A 16,092-nucleotide genomic window follows, 5' to 3' on the forward strand; every position below is an offset into this window, starting at 1 on the left:
GAGAGAGAAGAGGGGAGAAAGAGAGAGAGAGGGAAGAGGGGGGAGAGGGAGAGAGAGAAGAGGGGGGGAGAGGGAGAGAGAGAAGAGGGGGGAGAGGGAGAGAGAGAAGAGGCGGGAGAGGGAGAGAGAGAAGAGGCGGGAGAGGGAGAGAGAGAAGAGGGGGGAGAGGGAGAGAGAGAAGAGGGGGGAGAGGGAGAGAGAGAAGAGGGGAGAGAGAGAGAGAGAAGAGGGGAGAGAGAGAGAGAAGAGGGGAGAGAGAGAGAGAGAAGAGGGGAGAGAGAGAGAGAAGAGGGGAGAGAGAGAGAGAGAGAGAGAGAAGAGGGGAGAGAGAGAGAGAGAGAGAAGAGGGAGAGAGAGAGAGAGAGAGAGAGAGAAGAGGGAGAGAGAGAGAGAGAGAAGAGGGGAGAGAGAGAGAGAGAAGAGGGGAGAGAGAGAGAGAGAGAAGAGGGAGAGAGAGAGAGAGAGAGAGAGAGAAGAGGTGAGAGAGAGAGAGAGAAGAGGTGAGAGAGAGAGAGAAGAGGTGAGAGAGAGAGAGAAGAGGGGAGAGAGAGAGAGAAGAGGGGAGAGAGAGAGAGAGAGGGGAGAGAGAGAGAGAAGGGGGGGGAGAAGGGGGGGGGGGAGAAGAGGGGGGAGAGAGAGAAGAGGGGAGAGAGAGAGAGAGAGAAGAGGGGGGGGAGAGAGAGAGAGAGAGAGAGAGAGAGTAGAGGGGGGGGGGGAGAGAGAGAGAGAGTAGAGGGGGGGGGGGGAGAGAGAGAGAGATTCTAAATGCAAACGCCTATGAACGCCGCAAAACCCAGCATGTAAAAGTCACAAAAATGACTTTTTAAAGGAGTTGTAATGTCAGAAGGTTTCTGTGTGTAGCAGCCATTGGCTCCTGCGGCTGTCAATCAAAGTCAGTTTGCAAATCAGGAGAGAGAGTGGCAAGGCTGAACGGCAGCTCTGTGTCTGAATGGACACAGGGAGCTGTGGCTCGGGTGCCCCAGCAGCAGGCACTCGACTGAAGGGAGGGGCAAGGAGCAGCGAAAAGGGACCCAAGAAGAGGGGTATCCTATCCAGGCTGCCCAGTGCAAAACCACCTGCACAGGAGGAAAGTATAACATGTCTGCTATTTTTTATTTTTTTAAAAACTAGAGTTTACAATCACTTTAACCATTGGTTACTAGCTGTCAAGTTCCAGCATTCAGAAAAGGTTTTCAAACGTTCCATGTACATGAAGCTTGAAAGTGGTGCTCACCCACCCACCATTTTATTCTCTAGGGCCTCTGCTTTAAAAACAAATGTATGTTTGGGTGTAACTAATCTAACTAATTTTCTCGTAAAAAAATACAGATTGTTACATGTGAACAAAAAGCGTCAGAAAAAGGCCTGGAGGTCAATTGGTTAAAGCAATCAGGTCATAGAAGACAAGTTTAAAGCCCGTACACACGTACCGAATGTCGGCCGAACGATCGGCCGTCTTTTGTCCGGTGCTGTCCTGTCAGTTGAAAAGTGCTAAAGACTGCACACGAATTTTGTCGGCCAACAACAGCCGACTGCAGAAGTGATGTCATGTGATGGTTAACTTTCCGTGTGTTTTTTCTTCTCTGAGCAAGCCCAGTCTTGCTCATCTGCTGTTAGTCGGCCGAATTCTGTACTGACTGGCGAACAATCGGCCGTTCTGGTGACGGCCAACAAAAATTTTATAGCCTGCACACCCGATTCTGTTCGGCCGAAAAGTCAGAGTCGGTTGTCGGAAGCATCATACTAACAAGCCGATCGTTCGGCGGCCGAATATTTACGGCCGACAATCGCTAAGTGTGTACAGGCCTTAAGTCTCACATAATTCACAAGCCTGTAAAAGTGGTGCTCGGATACGGCTATAGAAGAGTTAACAGAAGAGGCTTGAAGGGGGCTGCCGGGAATGCCTCCCGGAAATTCAGATGAAAAAGGGTCTACCTATAAGCTTTATTTCTTTACAGAAATGTTATTATCCCCGAGAAGCAGACGGGTGATTACACTGCGTGGAGAGTATTGTTTCAGGGTCCTGGACAAACCGATATTGCTACACAAACAAGTTTTCATCCAATTGAGTTCAGGAAAAAAATCAATACGCGGCTGCCATATTTCAGCAAAAACCTGCTGAGTCTGGATTAACACTGCGAGCTGGAGTACATGTGTGTGCTTAACGGTGTATATAGTGCCGGGTCACACAAATATCTCAGCCCATGGCCATTCCAGTAATAAAGTAGACCTGCAGCAAACCAGGACAATTCAAACTGAGACGAGAATATGAAATATGCAGAATCAGAGAATATCTTCATTGTAAAGGAAGATAGCTGCAGCCTTAGCCATATGCGAATCTTGGCTTTTCCTGTAAAAGTCAATTTGCAATCAATTTGCAATAGGAGCACCGAACCTCATGGAAATGAGTTATAACGCAATGGGTGGTTTACGATAGTGATCGACCGATTATCTGCAAGGCCGATATATATCGAGGGCCGATATGCACTTTCCCCGATATATCGGAATCAGCCCCGGAGGTTATCGATATTGCCGATATTGTTGTGACATCATTGCATATGTTGCGCCACGCGCCTCCACACACTGGAACAGCTTCTGCCTTCTTAGGCCGCCTCCCTCAGCCTCGTCTGGAGTCGGGGAGTCTCGGGACAGTGAGTGTACAGTAGAGCTGCACGATTAATCGTATGAAAATCGCGATCTCGATTCACCCCCCCTGACGATCTAAACCTGACATATGCTCGATTCTTTGCATAGCTAAGGAAGCAGAGAGAACAGCTGTGGAAAAAAAAAAGCCTCCTGCAAACAAATGCCTATCAGCATTAAGTCTCCCAGTAACTATAAACAAAATGATTACATTGTATCTTTTCCTTCCCTCTGCCAGGGAGAAAAATGGATTTTTGTAAAATCTTACCGTAAAATCCTTTTCTCTTAGCTCATTGACAGACGTAGTCCTCGGTGATACACCACCTTCGGGACGTCCCAGAGCAGTATCACAAATGAGGGGTGGGAAAATGGAAATCAAATCCCAATCTAGAAGGCCCAACCGGTGCCAACTAGAAGTTTACAATGCTCATCCTTAATGATGAGACTCAACAAAAAAGAGAAAATTTTTTTATTTTTTTTTTCAAACAGAAAAAAACCCTCGAGGTAGACCACCGGTCTCCTCAAATTGCGGCCTGCAAAACCTTGCGGCCAAATGAGGCATCCGCCGATGCCATCACATCAATTTTATAGAATTTTGTAAAGGTATGTACCGACGACCAGGTGGCCGCCTTACATACCTGGACCACTGACGCCTGATGGCGAAAGGCCCAGGAAGTACTGAGCGCTCGAGTGGAGTGCGCCCTAACAGGGAACGGAGGACTCTGACCCTTAATAGAATAAGCCTGTACCACCGTCTGCCTAATCCATTTGGCAATGGTCGCGGCAGATGCAGGCAAACCCTTTCTGGGGCCATCCGTGATCACAAAAAGTGAATCCGTCTTACGGAATGATTCCGTAGCTTTCAGGTATACCCTGATTGCCCGAACCACATCTAAGGAATGCAACGCATGTTCCCGATGATGCTTGGGCTGAGGACACAAGGAAGGTAGTACAATATCTTCATTCAGATGAAAATCTGAAACCACCTTAGGAAGAAAAGATGGCTTAGGATGAAGTACTACCTTATCCCTATGAATCACTAGGTATGGGGACTGGCATGATAATGCAGCCAGTTCTGACACCCTGCGAGCAGAAGTAATAGCCACCAAGAAGGCCACCTTCTGGGATAAAGTAAGCAAGGGAATCTCCCTGATGTTTTCAAAGGGAGGTTTCTGTAGAACCGACAAAACCAAATTAAGATCCCAGGGCGGTAAGGGCGCGCGGACTGGAGGAGCCAGGTGCCGCACCCCCTGGATGAAATTCCGCACCAAGGACTTGGTAGCTAAAGGTTTCTGAAAGAAGATTGCTAATGCTGAAACTTGACCCTTGATGGTGCTCAAGGCTAGCTTCTGCTCAACCCCTTGTTGCAAAAAGGCCAATATTCGAGTCACCGAATAGGTACGTGGAGGAAATCCTAAAGATTCACACCACGCAATATAAGTCTTCCATGTGTGATAATAGACCTTGCTGGAAGTCGCTTTCCTTGCTTTAATAAGGGTAGGAATGACTGAAGTAGACAAACCTCTGTCCTTCAGTACTTGGGTCTCAATGGCCAGGCCATTAAACCCAGCGACTGTAAAGCATGATGGTAAATTGGTCCTTGAGACCACAGACACTCCCTGAGACGAAGTTCCCACGGAACGTCTGCGACTAGCATTTCCAAGTCGGCCAGGCCGGCTTGAGGAGGCCAGCCTAGAATTTCTAGGACCACTGGCGCTGATAGAATCTGAACCAGGCGTCCCTAGAGGTATCTGGCCCCGACCATCCGAGAAAGTCTGGTCGTTTTCTGTTCCCACACATTTATCAGATACCTGATTGTTATCAGGAAGGGTGATCTTTTCTGGTTGAACCTCAGGGACCGAAGTCACCCGACTAGAGGCTACTTGGCCTATCTGGTCAACCAGATCCGATTCCTGTGAGGTATAGGGACTAATCTTAGGAAAAGGTAAAGGAAAAGATCTATTCAGGGAACGGTGACTACCGCTCCCTGTAGTACTTAAATGTTGGAAGGGAAGAATCGCACCGGTAGTAGTGGTTGAAGCTCGATCTAATGTCCTGAATACCGGTGAAAACGTCCCCCCACCCTGAAACCGGGTGGGGGCGCACCTTCAGGCTGTGTACTCCTTTGCTTCGGGTTTGGCTGGGTTGGTCCTCTGCTTGTCCGACCAGCCCTTCTTGAACCCTCCTGGAGGAGTCTTGCCTTTCCCGCTAGTACCAGCCGGGCGCCCTTTATGGGCGGTACAGAAAGGTCCTCGCTTGTTGCGAGGTCCCTTAGCTTTAGCAGCCTGTGGCAAAAAAGTGCTCTTGCCCCCAGTGGCATCCTTAATGATTTCATCTAGGTTGGCCCCAAATAGACGATTCCCCTGAAAAGGGAGATTTGTCAAGGTCTTTTTGGAACCTAGGTCAGCTGACCAGCATTTTAACCACAGCACACGTCTGAGGATCACCGCTGACATAGATGCATGCCCTAATAAGGGAGTAGTGTCCAAGGCTGCGTCACAGATAAACTGTAGCCCTTGTATAATCTGTTCCATCAAATCAGATGTCTCCTGGGGAATATCTTTTCCCCTAAGGTCTTGGCGTACCATTTTCGCCCATTCAGTAAGTGTCTGGGAAACTAGACCAATAACAATTACTGGTCTAAATGCTGACCCTATCAGAGAGAAGATGGTGCGGGACTCTGCTTCCATCTTTCGATCCACCGGATCCTTAAAGGACGAAGTGTCCTCCACTGGGATAACCGTGGCTTTATTCAGCCTGGAAATAGGTGGATCCACCACTGCTGGTACCATCCATTTCTTAATGATGGATTCCTCAAACGGATAGCGTCTAGCAATACGCTTGGAAATAGTAAAGGTACGTTTAGAATGCTCCCATTCTCCTTTAATCTGATTACCGAAACATTTGGGTACAGGAAAAACCTTCACCGTTTTGATGGGCTTATTAGTACCAAAAGGAATCTCTGTTTCAGTTGCCTCTGCCGGTAAAGCCTCAAGTTTTAAAGCGGAGTTCCACCCGAAATTTATACTTACCTCCATCTTCTCGCTCCCGGTCACCTGAAAAACAAATGGATAATCGCAATTTTTTTTTTTTTTTCACTTACCTTTTAGAGAAAATATACTCACCTTACTTCCTTCTTCCTCCCCTCGGCGGCCACGGCGATTCGTCACTTCCTGGCTTTTGCAATGATTCCTGGGAGCTGAACGTCATCGCTCCCAGGAATCATTGCGCCTGCACCGGCCCCGACGTCAGTTCCGGGGCGCGCGCGTCATTCCCTTCTAAACAGCTTCTGGGCATGCCCAGAAGCTGTGGAGGGATGACGCGCGCGACCCGGAAGTGACGTCGGGGCCGGTGCAGTGCATCGTGGGACCGAAGAAGGAGGAAGAGGACCGAAGAGGACGCGGAAGAGGATCGCGCTGGCTTCAAGCTGCCCACACCCGAGATGGCAGCGCTGGAGAAGACAATTTCAAGGTAAGTATTTCTCCTGAAAGGTAAGTGCAACCCGGGACAGATCAGAGGCTAGCCATTGTGGAATGTGCTAGCCCTGACTGTCCTGGGGGTATTTTTATAAAAAAATGTATAACTAGGGTGGAACTCCGCTTTAAGGTTTCCTGCACTGCCACAACTAGTGCGTCCACCAATGCTTCTTCCTGAATTATAGCAGGAGAAGAAGCGTCCTCCTCACTGTCTGAGGGGGCTTTACCTGGGATAACAGCCTTTGCAGAGGAACCTGCAACTGCAGTGACCATCTCTGAATCAGAGTCAGAGGTGTCAGATAGTATAGGGGTAGGCGGGGGTCGCTTCCTTGACCCCCGTCCCTGACAGGCCGCCTCCACCCGAGCCACCATAGACTCCAAAATTGCTGTAAATGACTCTACACTCTGTGCACCGGCGGGTCCCGTGGCCCCCTCGAGGGAAACAGGTGGGGGAATATGTGTGGCAGGGTCCATGATAATTCCAGTCACTTCCTGGATAATATAATTCAAAAATAAAAAACTTTTTTTTTTTTTTTTTTCAGACCCCCAGCGCCACAAAAAGCCCCTTAGTGTTACCTGCTAGGGATCCCTATCGATCGAGAGAGAGAGAGATAGACCCCCAGGCTCACCACTTGATGCTCAGAGTTTAACTGCAACAGGTTACAGCGCTGTCTTGACAAACAGGAAGTCTTTTGGCTGGCTGCCCAGGAAGAAAGGAGGCGGCTCCGCCCCTCTGCACGCCTTCCGGCGCCTCCCCTAGCTCCACGAGGTGTTAGGATCACCTCAAACATGGCCGCCCCCATGCTGGAGACACGAGGCTACGCCAAAATGGCGGCTCGTGCGATCCAGCAAAAAAAAAATGGCGGCGGCCTGTACTGAATAGCGGTGTGCTGCAGGGCACACAACACTCTCTCTGCATGGGGATTTGGCGTGGTTGGCGGTACCGGCCCTGGCGGACCGCATGGCCATTCGGGAGGCCTGCTAATAGCTGGAGATCTGATTAGGAAGGCAGTCTACATGTCCGTGGCTTCTGACTGGTAGGTAGCTTATTCTTATCACCGTAAGATTCCCAGAATGCCACAGATTATAATCTTTTTAACATGTATACAATTAGATTGTTAGCTCCCAAACCAAGCCTCCTGGCTTTTTGCACATAAAATCACACTCAAAGTAGGAGGATCTGTGACATTTATCGGATAGAGAGGGACTCTATCTTACCATACAGAGAGGGGCCCGCGTTCACCACAAGACCCGTCAGGGGAAAAGGGGGAACATACTACTCACCATACCGGAACCAGGCGGGCACCAACTCCTGACAGTACCCCTCTCCACCGGGGCGGGAGGGCTGTCGACCGATATGGACGCCGTGACTCATGGTCTTTGGCGTTTCAGCGAGACGTTTAACTCGCGGGGTCAGTCCTTTAATGGGACTTTGTCGCGGCCGACCCAGCGCGGAGCTATGGCCTGCACGCGCTCGTAGGCTGAACTGGGGTGACCACCGGATCTCAACATCCAGCCCGTCGCCCAGTTCAGCTTTCTTGATTGAAGATCTCACAGGAACACTGGAGAAAAAAAGCTGTCTAAAAAAAATCCTTTAAGAAAAAAATCTTGCCAGGACCTAAGATCCCAGCAAGGTATCTAGGTCCTTACTCCTAACTAGACAGAAAATAACTGATTTGCTGAGGCAGAGAGAGAGAGGATATACCCTCTGGGACTGCCCCTAGGGTGTGGCCAGAGCTTTTTAATTTCCTGTCTAGTCCTGCTCCTGTGGAGGCAACATAACCCGAAGGTGGTGTATCACCGAGGACTACGTCTGTCAATGAGCGCTAGAGAAAGGAAGTTTAACCTCTTAAAGACTAGACCTTTTTCTGACACTTGTTGCTTGCAAGTTAAAATCATTTTTTTTTGCTAGAAAAGTACTTAGAACCCCCAAACATTTCATATATTTTTTTAGCAGAGACCCTACAGAATAAAATGGCGATTGTTGTAAATTTTTATGTCACACTGTATTTGCGCAGCAGTCTTTCAAATGCAATTAATAGACTTTAAAGAATAAAAAAAAAAAAGTTAACAGTAAAGTTATCCCAATTTTTTTTTGTTACACAGAGAATCGTGATCTTTATTCCAAGCTAAAAAATCGTGATTCTCATTTTGGCCAGAATCGTGCAGCTCTAGTGTACAGTGCACACAAGTGTGTTTAACCAATTCAGCCCCGCCCATCGTACATTTACTGCGGCACTCTGCCTCTGCTGGGCAAAGCGACGTAGCCGTACGTCGCTCGCTCAGTCGCCTGTGGGGGGCGAGCGCGGGCCACCAGCGGCACGCTCCCACCCCCGCTCGTTCCCTGGGGAGCCAGTGCGTGTGGCCGGCGGCTCCAATGGCCGCCGGTCACTCACGATCTCCCGCAGCAGAGGGAGAAAGACAGACGGCTGATGTAAACACAGCTGTCTGTCATTCTCCCTTAGATCATCACAGAGGCTATGTACTCCTGCTATATAGGATCGCATATCTCTGTGATGATCTCACAAGCCACGCCCCCTGACAGTTAGAATCACGCCCCTAGGGACACATTTAACACCTTGATCACCAGTAAAGTTAACCCCTTCCCTGCCAGTGTCATTTTTACAGTAACAGTACATATTTTTAGCACTGATTACTGTAGTAATGTCACTGGTACCCTCAAAAGTGTCAAAAATGTCAGTCAGGGGTCCGATCTGTCCGCCGCAATGTCGCAGTTCCGCAAAAAAAAAACAAATCCCAGATTGCCGCCATTACTAGTTAAAAAAAACCTCAATAAAAATGGCATAAATCTTTCCCGTAGTTAGTAAACGCAATAACTTTTGTGCAAACCAATCAAAATACGCTTATTGCAATTTTTTTTAACCACAAATATGTAGCAGAAAACAAATTGGCCTAAAATGTTAAAACATTTTGATTTTTACATTTTTTTTTTCGAGTCGTTCATTTAAAAAAATGTGAAAAATATTGTTATTTTATCACAATTGTCGCTATTTTTTTGTTTATAGCGCAAAAAATAAAAAAAATCGCACAGGTGATTAAAGACCACCAAAAGAAAGCTCTGTTTGTGGGAAAAAAGGACGTCAATTTCATTTGGGTACAGTGTCGCACGACTGCGCAATTGTCCGTTAAAGTCACGCAGTGCCGAATCGCAAAATAGGGCCTGGTCATTGAGCAGCCAAATCCTCCGGGGCTAAAGTGGTTAACACAACCGCCACATGCATACACCCACCCACAGCTGCCCGGTGCCAGCCAGCCAGCCACCAACACACACAGGCCTGCACCAGCCAGCCAGCCAAAGGCCCTGCCTGTACCAGCTTAGCCAGCCACAGGCCCTGGGCCTGTACCGGCCAGCCACCCACCACACAGGGTGCCAGCCAGCCACCCATCAAAGGGTGTCCGTAATAGATTTGTGTCGAAAATTGTGTATTTTGCAAAACTTTAAATGTTCAAAATATCGGCCGATACTGATATGCAATGGCCAAAATATCGGTATCGGCAACGAAAAACCGATATCGGTCGATCCCTAGTTTACGGTCCTGGAGGCTGCTCACCAGCAACTGTGGGGTATTGCTTGAGTTTATCGAAGTTTTGAAAGGATGGAAGCGCCACATCAGCTTGTACTTTCCAATCCAAGTGCCTGCATCATCTGGTTTTTAGCCCTGATAAAGGAGAGCTGAGCCGAAAACCTGTTGGTTGTTACAAAATAAAAATCTTTAAGGTCTTTTGCACATGATACTCATGTTTGAGCATCTACTTTTTTAGCCTTTTTTTTTTGTATGTATTTGCACGTATTTACGCGCATTTTGGCGTATATATGCTTATATATATACGTTCGCGCAAATGCAAAAAAAACTATTCTCACATTCTTGATATCAAAGGAAAATAGTCTTAATGGGTGTGATTTAATCATACAGGAGACCTCCAATCCTAATAAACAGATAAAACAACCAAGGACTCTGATCCATTACCTCTAAGGGTAAAGGATACTGGTGCCTAGGGATAAAATTGTGGATATGTTGAGGAAGGCTCCTGATGGGTGAGCATGACACAATCACTTCACATATTGAAAAAACATCATTTATTAAATTTTCAAATCATCAATATAAAATGAACAGACATTTAAAAGAGAAAAACATTTTCCATGGTACATTCAGTACAACAGTCCCGATAAATCTCACATGTGCCCTGGGACAGGTCTGACGCGTTTCGCCCTTGGATGGGCTTTTTCAAAGACCATAACCAGTCCCGGGTGGACACAGAAAAAGGTGAAATTAGGGATGGTTGTTGGTGACCAGGGGTTCCACATATAATCCGATGCACAATTCCGCACTCACGCTCAAGGAAGTACAGACTGAGCACCTCCAGCCCCCAAAAGGGGCAAGAAGAGTCGTCCCAAAAAATGGGGTGTCGAGCCCCGCCCCTTATTCCAGAGGAGTTCAAAGTCAAGGACCAAGGAATAAAATGTCCCCTAGATGGGGTAGCTCCATGGACTCTGTTGTATTGCACGCCACGCCAGACCAGGACGCCTCTGCCGCCAACTACGGACGGAGGCCAAGACACATTCTCACGTTCTTGTTCTGCGCAATATGTAAATGGAATTACTGACCAAAAAAGCAGATTTTGTATATATTTTTTTTTTTACTGAAGAATGCACTGTGCTTGTTTACGTGTCTGTGTGCATAGGCACATTACAATTAATGGGCTGTACTTTAGCTCAGTAAAAAAAAAAAAATAATAAGTTCTACTGAGCCTTTTCTAGCTGCGGTTGAAAGAAGCCTTAAAAGGTCTATAAAAGCTGGTGTGGGGCTCCCATCCTTTCAAAACTTCATTAAGGCAAAGGGTCACTCTGATGTGAAGTGTGCTCAGACTGAGACTGCAAGCCCCATGACAAGTTGCGCCCCGTTAAGGGCAATGGAACCGTTTGAATAGGAGCGACTTGAGTCACTCAGACTTCTAAAAATGTTCCTGCACTACTTGTGGTGCGACTTCGGCATGACTTGAGTTAACTGCATGCCAACCGCCCCATGCAGATTTACTGCGGCAGGGCGGCTCGGCTGCACAAAATCACGTAGATCTACGTGATTTCGTGCACGCGGTCTTGGCGGCGCTTGCGCGCCGCTGGGGCCACGCTTCCGCTGTGTTTAGACACAGCGGGAGGTAGGTGCGGGAGGAGCGGCGGTGATCGGCGCTGGCCTCCTGCAATCATCAGAGAAACTGACAGAAGATCCACCTGCCTATGTAAACAAAGCAGGCAAGTCTACTGTCACACAGGCAGAGAGAGATCAGGTGTCTCAGCTAAGCTACAACCCCGATCTCTCTGTGCCTGTCACAGAGCCCTTCCCCCACACAGTCAGTAAGCACAGTAAGACATACATTAACCCTTTGATCACCCCCAGTGTTAACTCCTCCCCTGCCAGTGTCCCCCAATCTCTCTGTGCCTGTCACAGAGCCCTTTCCCCACACAGTCAGTAAGCACAGTAAGACATACATTAACCCCTTTGATCACCCCCCAGTGTTAACCCCTCCCGTGCCAGTGTCCCCCAATCTCTCTGTGCCTGTCACAGAGCCCTTCCCCCACACAGTCAGTAAGCACAGTTAGACATACATTAACCCCCTTTGATCACCCCCCAGTGTTAACCCCTCCCGTGCCAGTGTCCCCCAATCTCTCTGTGCCTGTCACATAGCCCTTCCCCCACACAGTCAGTAAGCACAGTTAGACATACATTAACCCCCTTTGATCACCCCCAGTGTTAACCCCTCCCCTGCCAGTGTCATTTATGCAGTAACAGTGCATATTATTTAGCACTAATTACTGTATTAATGTCGCTGGTCCCCCAAAAAGTGTCAAAAATGTCAGATAGGGGTCCGATCTGTCCGCCGCAATGCTGCAGTCCCGCTAAAATTTTTTTGTTTATAGCTCAAAATCTATAAATCGCACAGGTGATCAAATACCACCAAATGAAAGCTCTATTTGTGGGGAAAAAAAGGACGTCAATTTTATTGTATTTGGGTACAGAGTCACACAACTGCGCAAGTTTTCGTTAAAGTAACGCAGTGCCGAAACCGTAAAGAGTGTTCAAATCACACATGTGAGGTATCACCACAAACATTACTGTGAGAGCACTAGACCTCCTCCGTAATACTAAACAGGTAACCGTTACATTTTATTAAAGCGTCGCCTATGGAGATTTTAAATTACTGACGTTTTGTCGCCATTCTACGGGTGTGCGCAATTTTAAAGCATGACATATTCAGTATCTATTTACTAAGCATAACATCATCTTTCACAGTATACCAAAAAATTGGGCTACTTTACTTTTTTTTTTTTTTTATTAAAGTGTATTTTTTTTTTTTCAAAAAATAAAAAATATGCATTTGAAAGGCCACTGCGCAAATACAGTGAGACATAAAATATTGCAAGGATCATCATTTTATTCTCTAGGGTCTCTGCTAAAATAAAAAATGTATATAATGTTTGGGGGACCAAAGTAATTTTCTAGCAAAAAATACTGATTTTAACATGTAAGCAACAGGTGTCAAAAAAAGGCTTAGGCATGAAGGGGTTAATATATGGTATCATAGGGATATTATGTTTATTTTTTACTCTGTGTATGTAAGAATCGTGTGTATATATATATAGCTTCATTCTAGTTAGGAGTTACATATTGAATGGTCCTGAAGAATCGGGAGTTCAGTGAAACGCGTCGACCAGACCAAGCTCTCATTGAATATATACCTCTGTGCTCTCATGATATGTACTCTATTCTGTATGATATTAACTGCCTTGCTTTATGCTTTTAGGCATGTTTTATCTGTATAAACTTAATAAAGTATCTATTTAATCTATATGCATTGTGTGTATGTAAAGTCCCGGCCCCTTTTACCTGTGCCCTTTCTCTCTTCTAGGTTGAACGTTCTTGGCCATCATTCAACTGAGCGGATGAAGGACATCTAGTCAATGACTGTGGGGGGCATCTCTGAATAGCAACACTGCCTGCAGAATTAAAGTGGTTCTAAAAGGAGCAAGAGAGGGGGTGGGGCCCAGATGCGATGTGGGTGTCTTATAGACAAAGGGCGTGGCTCGGGACACAGGAGTGCCCCCATAGCAAGCAGCTTGCGGTGGAGGCACTTAGCAGGGGGGAAAAAAGTCAGGAGCACCGGCAGGGGACCCAAGAAGAGGAGGATCAGGGATGCTCTGCTCAAAACCAACTGCACAGGGCAGGCAAGTATGACATTTTTTTTATTTATTTTTTTTTAAATCAGAACCTTTAGGCTCCGTTCACACTTGTGCAACTTGTCATACGACTTTGGACACAAAGTCGCATGACAAGTCACAGCCCTTTGTTTTTAATGGCACCCGTTTGGATCTGGTTTGATGCGACTAGAGTGCCAGAGAGTGTAAAGTTGCATCAAAGTCGCACTGCAAATCGTGCTATTTTAGAGTCGCACAAGTGTGAACAGAGCCTTAGTATCACTTTAATGAATGTAGCTTACTGCAATAGACACGGTTTTTTAGCCACCTTGAATAACAAGGCCTACAGCATAAATCATACAGCATCTTGCATATATGTAAGAGAAAATATATACAGTACTCACTTATACACAGTTCCGCCATTTCCATGACCTAGAATGTCACGATTCTGAATGTCAAGTTCATTAATCTACAGATAAGAGGAAAAAATAAACAGTCAGCCTTGTGTCCATCTGCAGAGTAGACAGGAACTACACAGATCTACAGAACTAAAAACAGTTGAAACAAAATGATTATGCTTTACATAGTGCCAATACCTTGTACAGTGCTTTACAATATAAAGGGAAACAGTACAGTTACAATACAATTTGATCCAATAGGATTAGGAGGGCCCTGCTCGTAGGAGCTTACACTCTAAATTTCTAATATTTAGACACAAAAGGTCAATAATGCAACAAGTGCATAAAATTCAAATGGCACCTAAATAGTGGAGAGGAGCTAAAAATTGCAAAGGCTACAACCAAAGATAAAATAAGGGAATACATAGAAAGGTGCTACAAGGGGGATTTTGTATGTAATTAGAGAGACATAGTTACATAGTTTGTGAGGTCGAAAAAGGACATCAGTCCATCCAGTTCAACCTATGATGTGTGTGTGTGTTTGCTGTTAACCGTACATTGTATACCCCTGTATGTTGTACATTGTATACCCCTGTATGTTGTACATTGTATACCCCTGTATGTTGTACATTGTATACCCCTGTATGTTGTGGTCTTTAAGGTGCCCATCTAATAGTTCTTTGAAACTATCGATGCTCCCTGCTGATACGACTGCTTGTGGAAGAGAATTCCACATCCTTACTACTCTGACAGTAAAGAACCCCTTACGTATTTTAAGGTTAAACCGTTTTTCCTCTAGTTTTGTGAGTGGCCACGTGTCTTATTGTATTCCCTTACTCTGAAAAGTTTGTTCCTTATGCTAGGGTCGCCAGTACAGTATTTGTACATTGATATCATATCCCCCCTCAATCGTCTCTTCTCCAGAGAGAATAAGTTCCGTGCTTGTAGCCTTTCCTCATAGCTGATGTCCTCCATTCCCCTAATTATTTTTGTTGCCCTTCTCTGGACTCTCTCCAGTTCCAGCACATCCTTCCTGAGGACCGGTGCCCAGAACTGGACAGCATACTCCAGATGTGGCCGGGCCAGAGTCTTGTAGAGAGGGAGAATAATCTCTTTATTTCTGGAGTGAATCCCCTTTTTTTATACATCCCAGTATTCTGTTGGCTTTGCTTGCAGCGGCTTGGCATTGCATGCCACTGCCAAGCCTGTTGTCCAATAGGACCTCCAGGTCCTTTTCCATCCTAGACTCACCCAGAGGTTTCACCCCCAGTGAGTAGCTTGCTTTCGTATTTCTGACGCCCAAGTGCATTACTTTACATTTTTCAACATTAAACCTCATCTGCCATGTAGTTGCCCACCCCATTATTTTGTTCAGATCCACTTGTAAGGTTTCCACATCCTGCATAGAAGATATTGGCAAGCTTAGTTTAGTATCATCCGCAAATACCGAGATTGTACTCGATATCCCCTCCTCAAGATCATTTATGAATAAATTAAACAGGATTGGCCCCAGGAAAAAACCTTGGGGGGCCCCACTTTCCACACCCGCCCAATCTGAGTACTCCCCATTAATCACCACCCTCTGTACTCTCCCCTGGAGCCAGTTCTCTATCCAGGTACTCACCCCCTATGGTCCATACCTACCTTCCTTAGTTTGTACAGTAAGCGTTTGTAAGGAACGGTGTCAAAGGCCTTTGCAAAGTCCAGATACACCACATCCACAGGCTTACCTTTATCTAAGTGGCAGCTCACTTCATCATAGAAGGTTAATAGATTGGTTTGGCAAGAACGATTTTTCATGAATCCATGCTGATTACTACTAATAATACCGTTTTCATTACTAAAATCTTGTATGTGGTCCCTTAACATCCCCTCCAAAATCTTGCAGACTACTGATGTTAGGCTGACCGGCCTATAGTTACCCGGGATATATCTCGGCCCTCTAATAAATATTGGTACCACGTTGACTTTTTTCCAATCAGCTGGCACCATACCCGTCTGTAGACTATCCTTAAAGATCAAGAATAATGGTCTGGCAATCACCTGGCTGAGCTCTTTAAGAACCCTCGGGTGCAAGCCATCCGGTCCCGGTGATTTATTTATGTTTAGTTTCTCTGGTTTAGTTCTAAGTCTATCTTCTGTTAGCCATGGTGTATTATTTAGTTTAGCCTTACAACCACGAGTTAAACGTTTGGCTCACAGATGCAGTAAAGTCCTATTTACTTCAATGGGCAAATTTGACAGAAATTACTGTCTGACAAACTCCATATGCAGAGTTAAATTTACCATGGCCACAAAGCAACGCACTGTACAACCCAAACGCTATAAGTGGAAAAGCGGGGCGTTACAATCATGGCTCAGC

At 46.3% G+C, this 16,092-nt stretch overlaps 1 protein-coding gene and 1 long non-coding RNA gene across 2 annotated transcripts in view; one reads left to right on the forward strand and one right to left on the reverse strand.

Annotated features, from left to right (window-relative positions):
- Positions 1-16,092, forward strand: part of LOC309552212 — a 603,675-nt gene that overhangs the window by 287,422 nt on the left and 300,161 nt on the right. The window lies entirely within an intron of this gene.
- MAP2K5 (mitogen-activated protein kinase kinase 5) overlaps positions 1-16,092 on the reverse strand; it is a 308,258-nt gene that overhangs the window by 174,511 nt on the left and 117,655 nt on the right. The window contains exon 8 of the mRNA XM_082253022.1: positions 13,737-13,801. Coding sequence (XP_082109148.1) covers positions 13,737-13,801 — 65 coding nt within the window. The remainder of the gene's footprint in view (positions 1-13,736; positions 13,802-16,092) is intronic.

This window comes from Pelophylax lessonae (assembly GCF_965119305.1).
Source record: "Pelophylax lessonae genome assembly, chromosome: 4".
NCBI classification, from domain to species: Eukaryota; Metazoa; Chordata; class Amphibia; order Anura; family Ranidae; genus Pelophylax; species Pelophylax lessonae.